Genomic DNA, 11,599 nt, shown 5'->3' with positions numbered 1-11,599 from the left:
GAACATTTCCATTCTGTCAGGAAACTATTACAGACTCCTACAAAGTTCCAGAAATTTACACGTCATCCATCTGATATGTTTAAAACCTCACATAATTATTCCGCCCACCCCCAACCCCCCGAGTCATCACGCTGCAAAGAATGACTCTGTTACAAATGCACGACTTTATTAAACTGATCTGATAGTGGATCTCATTTGGTGTACCTAATGATGTGGCCGTTCAGGCATGACGTTATCACAAACGCGGAAACGGGTGGGGGGGGGCACGTTTATTTCACATCTTGAGGTGCAGCACGCGAAAGGAGTCACGCCAACAGGAATAAAATACAGTCGATGAAGTACTCTTTTTTTTTTTTCTGCGTTTGCTATTTGATGGCACGTTGAAAGCCAAAGTGGGAATTCGAGGCTTCTTTTGGAATGCCTATAAATGGAGAAAACATTTCCACATCTCCCACGTGTGAAGTTCTGCGGATGACATGCGGTATATAAAAAGCGCAACCCGTAGCCAGGTGTTGTAAAAAAAAAAAAAAAAAGTTGTTACTTTTTAATAACACAAGTCTGAAATGTCGGGATAAAATTTTACAGAAGAAAAAAAAAAACAATAGTGGGAAATTACACACGAGATGCATCGCACTTCTCACAGGCAAGCACACATGGACGACCACACCGGAGGCACACTAGTAAGATTGGTATTCATGCCACATTGACACCAATATACAGAAGAAGAAGAAGAATACACCGAAAAAGCACCACGTGATACCCATCCGGGATTCGCCGGAGACAAAGGGAAGGCGGCGGAGGGACTATTGTGCAACTACAATGACTACAATTTTGCTCGTCGACAAATGTCCTCGCACATGGGGCGAGGTTACGGTATTTATTTTTTATTTTTTGGTAAGTCTCTGCGGCTGCATATCTCATCAGTGCGTCACTTCAACACATCCAAAATTTGCTAATCTTGGGATAAGTTGGGACACCGGTCAAATCAATCAATTTGGACTTGAGTCATCTTCCATCATGTGTCATTATCATGTCAAGAAATTGATTTCCCGGAAACGAATCCGGTGGCATCCATTAGTTGCCATGGTGAGGCCAAGGGCTGCTGATGTAAACAGTTATAAGTCATTCTAATGACTGCTAATGAAGAAATGTGTCATCCGTTTAAACATTTCCAATGGATCGAATGGAGCAACGGTGGTTGCTGTCAATTCAGATCCAACTCGCCGGCTGTCGAAACAAAACGGGAACGTCAACTGGCGGTGTAAAATAAAGAGTAGTGAATGGCGCTAAACTAAAAAAAAAATGTAAGCGGCCTAAAAATGACTTTAGATAAATAAATACATTTTTCACGCGACAGCGCAAAGCCGTTGCTTGAGATTTGCGTGCACTTCTCACACCCGCAGCTAGGTGGCAGCAGCAAATGAACAACATACCCCCCCCCCCCCCCATCAGTTAACATTGGCTTCCTTACAGTGGAGGGACGATATCAGTCACCGGTGCTAATGCGCCATGAAGCTGGTTCGCTAGCCTCGCATAAACCCGTACAAGAACAAGGAAGGGCAATACATTAGGTACGGTGATATCCACCACTGTAATTAAATTGAGTACGATACATTAAAAAAAAAAATGATATCAGTGATCGAATGCCTTGGAATCAATTTGAATTGATTCCGTTTGATTCCATGACTGCCACGCGATCATGGCTGTCATTCACAAATGACAGCCATGATCGCGTGGCACATCCTCGTGGTTTTGTTATGGCTTTTTCACATTGCAGTATTAGATACACAACACAAAATATTTTGAAAATGATCATTTGGCCCCTTTGACATAGTGCGTAAGTTGATGAAATGAACTAATTGCCATGACCTGGGGGGGGGGGGGGGGAAGCCATTTTGCCAGTGATATTAAAACATATTATGTACATTATTAACAAAACGAAAACGGAACATTTTCCATCAAGCATGAAAGAACACCCGACAGTTTAATTTCCTTGAGCCTGAACACACGGGTGAATCATTTTTTTTTTTCCAAGTTCGCTTTACGCCCATCCACGTGTGCAGCTTTTTTTTTTTTTTTTGTGAACACAAAGAGGAGCCAGTAAATATCAACAGAATTATTGCAAATAAGGATTTTTCCTATTTTGTGGCGGTATTATTCATCGTTGACCACGCGCGCACGCCCACGCACACGCACATTTCGACAGCTTCATGCATTACAACAACATAATACAACAATTTCACCGATACATTTGAATCTTTTTGAAGGGCGGGGTGGGGGGGGGGCTTTATATTACAGTACATCATCGTTGCTTGAGTACGGTGGTAATCGTCTGCCATCGGTCCCTCCGCCCCCCACCCCCGAGGATAGAAATACTTGAAGACAACTACAAATTGCAAGAGGACGGAAGACGACGGCGTTTGCACCATTTGCACGGAATCGCTCAGCTCAAAAGGTTGACGGGCCGCGCGACCGCCGACGTCACCCGGCGTGCGGCGGACTGGTTTCGCTTAGCTTTCAAAGCACTTTGGTAATGTCAGGCCAAGGTCAAGGAGCCGCTACTTCAACCTGAAGCTTGCGTGAGGAGCTGGCAAATAACGCTGGTGAGCCCCGTGTACAGTGTTCCTCCGCGTATTTTTAAATATTTTTGGTATTAAGGCTCACCAATCCAGTGCTTTTTTTTGCACTCAAGCCAAAGCACCGACTCATGCAAAAGTATTTCTTGGCGCCATCTAGTGGCATCTTGGTGCCAAAGAACTATGTGGAAGTCGGATGAGGAGCTTCACGTCATGTTTTGCCATCATCTTGTGGCATGTTTGCGTCAAGCAACTATGTGGAAGTAGGATGAGGAGCTTCGCATAGTGTTTTGCCATCATCTTGTGGCATGTTTGCGCCAAGCAACTACGTGGAAGTAGGATGAGGAGTTTCATTTGGTTTTGCTATCATCTTGTGGCATGTTTGTGCCAAGCAACTACGTGGAAAGTTGATGTGGTGCTTTGGCGCCATCTTCTGGCATCTTTGGGTAATTGCAAAGCTTTTCGGGAGGGCGTTGACAATTTGTGATTGGGGTGCCTTTTGAATGTGGACACTTTGAGTTGACTGGAATCGTATCAAATATTGCCACGGACAGCCACAAACTTTGCAGTGAAGTGAATCAAGAATTCGAAAAGACCAAACGTGAGAGCATAAACACTTCCACCGGTTTGACAAAAGAAGATTATTAAATATCAAGCAGAGGAGACCGGAATGCTTCGCCACTAGAAAGGCCAAGCGAGGTGTAGAATTTTGCACGAGACTAGCTTTGGACAATTCAGAAATAAATCGAATAAAGGAAAGGTAATTATGACAATGAAGAGAAAAGCAGGGATGGAAAAGGTGGTGACAGTAAAGATCAGAATTGGAATTTGCTTTGATTGCTCTGTCGGCATTGACATCAAAAGTCTTTTGAGGGAAGACACAAATGCCTCGATCGGCCTTTTTTCGTAGCGAAGGGATGGCTATTCATAAAGTGACAGAAGAGGAGGAGGACAAGGTGGTGGAAGATGAAGCTGCGGGACTCCTTGATAGACTGACAGGAAGCAGGAGGAGGAGGAGGAAGAGGAAGAGGAGGAAGGAGGCTCTCAGTCAGAGAAGAGGCTGGCGAAGGACTGCCGGAGGCTGCGGATGGTCTCCGCTTTGGCCTCGTCGTCGGTCACGTTGCCTCGCAAAGTCTCTGAGAAGGTGTTGGTCAGCGACTGCGATTTGCTGTGCGGCAAACGGAGCATTGGATATTGGTGACGGGGAAAAAACATAACTGATTCACGAGGACGCCTCGCCACGACAGACGAATATGAAATCTGGGAAAGTGTGTCATTTTTTTTTGCACAGTTTGTGATGTTTTCGTCTTTTTCCCGAAAAAAAAAAAAATGTTAATTTTTTTCCCCTCAACTATCGACACTGGTGCAAATTTCATGTTTTGTAGACCATTAATTAAAATGTGTGTTTCAATACTATGTCTCCCATCTTACTTACTTGAGTTGAGGTGACTGTTTCTGCGCTCCGGGTCCGGAATTGGCAGGGAGGGGTCCTGGCTGGAAGGACTGGCTAGGTGAGGTGGTGGCCGAGCGGGCGCGCTGCGGCGAACCTTGGGTCGACTGGGCCGGGGAAGCCGAGCCGGAGCGGTGTCCCCCTGTTATCACAATGTGAACACGATCAGTAAAACAGGGCGGCAATCAAATAAAAGAGAGGAAAAAAAGAAAAAGAAAAGCTTTCCTACCTCGTCTGGGCTGAGTCGTCTATGGATGGAAGCAGAAAGAGAAAATACATGATACAATTAGACAATTAGGACTGAGCGATTCATCCATTACATTCTTATATACAAAAAAAAACCCCAACAACTACTTTTTCTATAAGTGAAGAAACAAACAAAAAAAAAAGACAGACTTCTATGTTTTCTATGAGGTGTAAAATTGACTGAATTACCTTGACTGAAGATGGCGGCGGCGTGGAAACTCCCAGCAGCACCTGGGCCATCTTATGGAGGACCAGCTCTGTGATCAGTTGCTTGTCCTCCTCAATGTGTTCGCCAATCAAAGGCATCGAGCTGTCCATCACCTGCACACAAACGCAAAATCCAAACTCGACGCATGCATTTTTTTCTCCACTGGGTGGCAGTATGGTATCGTGACAGCATTTACCTTCCCGGTCAGTGTTGTCACTCACACGTTTTTTTATTTATTTTTTTTTTTGCTTCTCTATTTTCACATTACACTAACTGTATCATGCCTCTGCGTTTGCCCAACTAACTCCTCAAACCCGCAACAAGCTCTGCGGTCTTTTCCGTCTGACTTAAGTTTGCTTTGCTCCATTCCAATCCCTTCCATTATCCACCATTTCAGTGACAATGCATCTTCAAACTATGTATTTAACTTGTTTACATGTGCGAGGATGGTCAATAAGGAAAAGCAAGAAGAGAAGTTCCCGAAAACCAAAGATAAAATGGGATTTCAAAAGTGCAACTGAACAGTACTTCGACGTGCCACTAGGGGGCAGACGCACTTTGAGAATCACCGGATTGAGCCATGGACTGTTACTTTTCCTCCCACATTCCAAAAAACATGCACGTTAGGTTCATTGAAGACTAACTTGCCAGGAGGTGTGAATGAGGGTTGTTTGTTTCTATACTGGGAACTAGTCCAGCCTGTACCCCCGTCTCTTGTCGAAAAAGGCTCACCCGCCAAATGAGGAAAAGCACAATCGAAAATGGATGGATTGGATGTAAGAAGTCAATTTGCAATTCCTCTCCAAAGAACCCCCTTTTAATCTCGATGTTCTAGTGTACCCGGTCCTCCTGGCAGGGATTTGGCGGCGCTGTGGGGTGCAGTACGGTGTTTTGGCCAGCTGAGTCATGACCACACGGGGCCCCAAGCGGAGGCCTGGACAACCACCGCCGGGCCCCCCCCACTTCAAATGGCGTGCGGTGGCAGCCTGAGCCGCGGATCCACCCTGCTGATTTATTAGGATCCAGAGTCATCCGGCGCGAGAGCGAAGCTCACCGTTGGCCCTTTTTCAGCTTTGGAAGCACAAGAGTGTTGTTCTGCTCTTTAATTGAGCTGTTCTGTCTGGACAATGTAGCCTGCTGCATGGGAAAGTTCATCCGGCGCAACGGGAAGCGTGCTGTGCAGGCACGAAAGTCGCTTGCTTAATGGAGGGAATTACTCACTCATGAATGAAAATTAAACAACAAAAAAACATTGACATGGAAACAAGCCAGACGAAAAATGCTAATTGCGCTTCCACGTGTTTTTCACTCACAGTTGTCATAGTCGTCGTAGTACTGTGGAGGCCTTAACTTATGCCCCATTTGAGTGCTTACTTTTGATTTTATCGACTCTGTATTTTAAAAACTCTAATTTTGTAAATGATTTTTAGGCTAATGAATGTAAAGTCTACACACCTCTGTTCGGAAGGCAGTTTTTTGTAATATACAAATCCTTGAATAAACGGCCCCACTCTTAGTTAACCTATGAACCGTACCTAGTCTAAGGCTGCAGGAAAAAACAACAAAAAAAAAAACGTCTTTTTTTTTTTTTCATTCAGAGTGCACATGCCCGACCAATGGTATCAAAAATCTATCGACCCATCTATCATATTTGCATTAACCTTTTCAGGGAAAGCGGTCACTACAGTGGATAGCTAATCATGCTATCATGTTACAGGGTGCGTGAAAGGGTTAAAACTCATTCAGTACCAGCCAATTCTAGACCAAGTCTGAAAAGACGTTTAAAAACGTCTTTGGGAGTGAATGAGTTTTAAAAGAGGCAAAATATGAATTTTGCCTCAATTTTGAATTGAATTGAATTGAATACAACTTTGTCAAATGTACAGCTTTACCCCAAGAAGCAAGAATTACAGGCACACCTAGAACTCTTGAAACCTTGAAAAAGTTAGCCTGTTTTGCGGGGGCGGCCAAGTACGCCTTCTGTTACTGTGACGGCTGTGTGGTTTAAAAAAATATAAAAAAAATCTGGAATTTTCAAGCACCTGTGGGAACATGTCTGATGCTCCAATACAGAGCATGTCAAAGTGTAACAATGAAACATTCCTTCGACGACCCTTCCCAAAGCGTACGTATGCTCAAAAGTTAAACACGGGATGCCTGAAAGCACATTAGCCACAAGGGAGAAATGTCACGGTTGACGTCTTAGTCTGGAACAAAAAGCAGATTCCAGCTCTGATGGACGGACGGATGTTGCCTGCCACGCTTAATTAAATTCCATCATGCTAAAAGGCTTGGGCAGATCGAGAAGTTCAAGAGAAGGAGGCGGCGGAAGAACATAGTTCACATTGTGTCATTGCTTTCTCAGTCCCGGCGCAAAGACGGCGACATCCCGGGGGGAGCCGCGGTATGTTTCCCAAAATAGTTTAGAAAGCATAGAGGGTGCGGCGAAACCCTCTCGCCGTTGACCTCACCCTTGGTGGACAGATAGTGAAAAATGTGATGTCACGCTTGTCAGCCTAAATATGGGCATGTCAGATGTCCCAGATGAGAACCGTTTCCTCAGATGAGAAGACGTCAGTGGACGTTCTAAAAACAACCGCTGATAATACAACCATTTGTCTGCTGCTGCTTTCCGGAGAAGGATCCTCCCCTCACATTTCCTTGCTACAGTTCACATTTTCCTGGTTGATTTAACAAAAAATGTTTTTTTAAAAAACAGTGGAGGAGAAAGTGACACAATACAGTCCAAGCAGTGCCAAAAATGAAAGAAATACATGCGTCTGACTCAATACTGCTGTTACCGAAAGAAAATGTGCAGCGGAAAAACGACTTCAACTCAAAATCACAAGCAACGGAAATCTCACCGAGTTATCTTCGGGAAAATATTTTACTGGAAATTGGAACTTCCTCTGCTGTGTGTATTTATTGTGGATTGTACCGTATTTTCCGCACTATGAAGGCGCACCTAAAAGCATTCAATTTTCTCAAAGGCCGCCTGATAATTTGATGCGCCTTATGTATGGATCAATATTCTGATTTCTTGGAGGTAGTATTTTAAATGTTCTGAAAAGCGCTTTGTTACGGCTGCAGCGGTTGTGAATGCTCTATATAAATAAAGCTGTATTGTATTGTATTCCCTTTAGCGTAGCTCCATCCAGTGGATGCATAATGCAACCGCAGCCATTATTGTGGCTTCTTTTCTATGTGCCTTATAATGCGTGCTCCCTATATATGAAAACCGTTTTAAAATCGGCCATTCATTGAAGGTGCGCCTTTTACTCCGAAACGCCTTATAGTGCGGAAAATACGGTCATTTTTATTATTATGATTCTTTTTTAAAAATCTACAAATTGCATGAATGCAGATGATAAATCGCATTGGATGAAAAGAACTATTAAACGATAGTTGCTCTACTATTCCGGAGGGTATAAAAAGTCAACTGAGACCAAGTAAATCATTTGGAAACTTTTTTTGACGGTTTTCTAAGATTGTGGTCAGAATTAAATTGGAATCAGCGTCGGAAATGCCACTGATGCATTCATTTCAAAATGTTCTAGTGAGCTGTTCCTGCCGTCGTCGGCTTTCAGGCAAAAGCCAGAAAGGTGTGTGCAAATTCATGTGTTTTGTAAATACACTTTAAAAAAAGAGGCATTCATCCGACATATCGGGTTCAATAGTTGATATGAAGACGCAGGTTTTCATTCACCGCCATGATTGCGTTTGGGCTACCGACTAATCGTTCTTTCAAGGCTTTGATCACTGTGTGCTTTCCCATGTGGTTACATCCACTTTGTTGACCATGACACACAGAAACAAAACAAACCAAAAAAAAGTCCACAAAGTGAGACCTTGGCAAGTTCTCGTTCGTCATTTTAACTAACAGAGGGGTTATTCTGGAAATGAACTGACCTCAATGATATAGTCATTTCCATCTTTTCCATGGACGGCCTTCACCGCGCATATGTCAAGGCCGCCGAACATCTCTGCGCACGAGTCCACCCACAGTCTGTATCTGGAACACAGCGACGCCTCAAATTGATAAAATTGTCAAATGCGGAAAGAGCTCCACTCACTGAAATACATCCGATGGCATCTTCTTCCAAAGGAAATGATTTTAAAGTGAGCTGAGGAGCTCCACTCAATCAAAAGTAGTCCTTGGTCGCCATCTTGTGGCATAGATTATTTGCAGATTTTTGCTCTGTACAACATTAATCGTAGGAGCAATAATGGTGACTGGCACTGCGGTTTCATACTGCTGCTACTAAATTCACGGTAGCGGGCTTAAAATTAACTGCAAGCTCAGTCATGTATTTACAGTACCGCAAAAAGGTATTTGCCACCTTCCGGATTTCTGTGTTCTTTGCATATATATCACACACCAAGATTTCAGTTCATCAAAGCAATTGTAATATCACACAGAAAGAAAATACAAAATGCAGTTTGTAGAGGCCAATTTAATTTATTTAGACACAAAAAAAATCTCCAAACCTACCTGGCCTTATGTGAAAAAGTAATAGTGGGTTGTGCCACCCTTGACAGAAAATAACTGAAATCACGCGTTTGCGATAAATGGTGGTGAGTCTTTCACATCCCTGTGGAGGAATTTTGGCCCACTCTTCTTTGCAAAATTACTTCAACTCTGCCGTACTGGAAGATTTTCTAGCATGAACGGCCTGTTTAAGGTCAACCAGAGCATCTCAATTGGATTCGAATCCGGAATTTGACTTGGCCACTCCAAAGAGTGAGACGTTGTCCTTCAGGATTTTCTGGTGGACAGACCAATTCACTGTCCCATCAACCACAACAAGTTGTCCTTGTCCTGGGGTAGCAAAGCAGCCACAGACCATCACACTGCCACCCCACCATGCTTCACTATTGGCCTGACGTTCTTTTATCAAATGCTGTGCCATTTTTACCACAGACGTAACGGGCCGCACATGTTCCAAAAAGTTCAAATTTTGACTCTTTAGTCCGCAGAATGTTTTTTTAAAAGTCATGAGGATCATCAAGATGTCTTTTGGCAAATGTGAAACGAGCCTTTGTGATCTTTTTGGACAGCAGCGGTTTTGGAGTTCTTTGGATGTTGTTCTAGGTTCTTTCAGAAATCAGGAAGAGGGCAAATACTATTTCACGACACAGTTTTGTTTATCTGCGGCGCACGGACAGAGCCGAGACAAATCTGCCTGGAGATTTTTCTGACAAATATTAATTTCACAATAAATTTAGAATGTGCTGCGAGGTGCATTACAGATCATATTTTGGTTAGCTACATGAAAGTACCGAAGGGAGCTGCAGTATGCAGCAAAACTAACTGTGTGAATGAGCGTATAGATTTTGGAATTAGAAACACCCTCAAAGGGGATTACCGTTGTGATTTCGAGATCAGTGCATGATACTGTACAAGGAAGGCTCATTAAGGTTTACCTGTCAGTCATGGCGATCTGCTCCAACATGGCCGAGCCCGTGTTTGCCTTCCAGTTCCCGGAAATGGAGGTTCGCCTGAAAATCAACAGGGTTCATGTGAGTCACTCACAACTTGGGCATCCGAAAGGAATGACAATGGGCGATGCCGTTAGTATCAATTACCCCTGCAATCGTAATCAGAAGCATTTCAGAGACATTCTGTCACAGCGGGTTGTCAGGAAATGGAGATAAGACGTAAACAAATAAATAGCGATGGGGGTTTGAGGGGAGGAAGGGACGAGGGATTCAGAGCACATTGTTTCCAGTCCGACATGCCGCATCTTACATGTAAGCCTTGTAGTTGTTGCCGATCTTCTGGATGCGGATGTCGTACTTGGACTGGACGTATGGCTCGGTCGTGGCGTAGGTCCCGGCCAGCGCCACCACGCTGGTGATGTCCTGGAAGTCCTGTTGGTTTTCCACTTTGATCTGTTCGGCGACACGTACACTAATTAGAACGCGCGCATGCCACGAAAAAGCCCGCAGCGCTCTGCTGGATATGCCATAGGAAGTTCACACACTTGTACACGGGCGGGATAATGAAGGGTCTCGGGTTGGAAACTTTTGCACGTGGGGGCTTCGAGCTACGTCACGTCATACACATTAAGCAATTAAATGTCCGACGGGAGGGGGAAATGACGTCAACACAGTGACATACACGCACGAAAAGACGTCACTGCACTGAACACATTTTGAACTCAATATCTTGATGAAACGGTGACACCTTTTTCACACATCACATATTTCGAGCCAGACAAACAAGACATCGCAAAGGAGGAAATGCCAACATGATGAATCCTCTAGTTATTTTATATTACAATGTCAGGAAGCCCTGGCTGACTAATGTTCTTTTAAGGAGTGTCGAGGCTAAAGAAGACTGGGTGTGAGCGATTGCGGCCCACGCCAGACAAAACGAATGTCAGCCAGTCTGGAGCGCTTTGCAGATGTGGCAAAGATATAAATAAGATAAGTTGCTAATGTGTGATTGTCTACACAAGCTCACTCTGTATCCCCATACGTGCTTGTTATATATACAAACTCTATGGCATACGGTAACAATCGAGACCCTCAGTTGCGTCTGTGAAGGACTCACCTTCCCCATGCCGGAGTGGGCGTGGCCCATCTTCACCACCACAGGATAGGAAGGGCTTGTAACCTGAAGCGAAGGGACAACAATGATTTTATTCGCCGTGACATCTGGCGCACCCCCTGGAGGACGCTCGGGCACCCTGGGAAATTGAAATCAATGCTGCGGACCTACTGGGAACGACATAAACAAATTTCCCCAGAGGAATGCGTGGATGATCGGGTTATTTCAGGTCAACGTTCCAATCTCACGCCAACACGTGAACTACCGCGGAGAGAATGTCCTGCTCCGTCGGAACATTTGGCACTTTAAATATACAGTAAGACCGATGTGGTGTTGACCGCATTTAGAGAGAACCAAGAGTGGAAAACTCTTCCTTTGCAAGTCCAGTTAATGTCGACGTGCTGTCCAGCCTTGGACGCATCGCGGCAAGTCCCGTGGCATCGGCCTGCCCATTTACAGAAGATGTGAGCATTGGGTTTAGAAACACACGAGACAAAAAAAAAAAAGAGGTTCTGGGAAGCTGGGTGGAAGACCACAGCTGACTGGGATAGACTGGTTTGGACCAA

The 11,599-nt window shown here is 44.4% G+C and overlaps 1 protein-coding gene across 1 annotated transcript in view; it reads right to left on the bottom strand.

The window, feature by feature from the left end:
* Window positions 1-145: 145 nt before the first annotated feature.
* The window catches only part of syn3 (synapsin III), a 72,702-nt gene continuing 61,248 nt past the window's right edge, over window positions 146-11,599 (bottom strand). Inside the window, exons 7-14 of the mRNA XM_086103081.1 lie at window positions 11,037-11,099; window positions 10,230-10,372; window positions 9,905-9,979; window positions 8,390-8,492; window positions 4,462-4,593; window positions 4,256-4,274; window positions 4,012-4,168; window positions 146-3,744 (exon numbers count right to left, since the gene is read on the bottom strand). Of these exons, the coding sequence (XP_085959207.1) occupies window positions 3,621-3,744; window positions 4,012-4,168; window positions 4,256-4,274; window positions 4,462-4,593; window positions 8,390-8,492; window positions 9,905-9,979; window positions 10,230-10,372; window positions 11,037-11,099 (816 nt within the window). The 3' untranslated portion in view covers window positions 146-3,620. The remainder of the gene's footprint in view (window positions 3,745-4,011; window positions 4,169-4,255; window positions 4,275-4,461; window positions 4,594-8,389; window positions 8,493-9,904; window positions 9,980-10,229; window positions 10,373-11,036; window positions 11,100-11,599) is intronic.

Source organism: Hippocampus guttulatus, chromosome 22, assembly GCF_054856545.1.
Source record: "Hippocampus guttulatus isolate MCC_2025c chromosome 22, RoL_Hgut_1.0, whole genome shotgun sequence".
Lineage (NCBI taxonomy): Eukaryota > Metazoa > Chordata > Actinopteri > Syngnathiformes > Syngnathidae > Hippocampus > Hippocampus guttulatus.
This window is presented reverse-complemented; position numbering and strand designations above follow the sequence as displayed.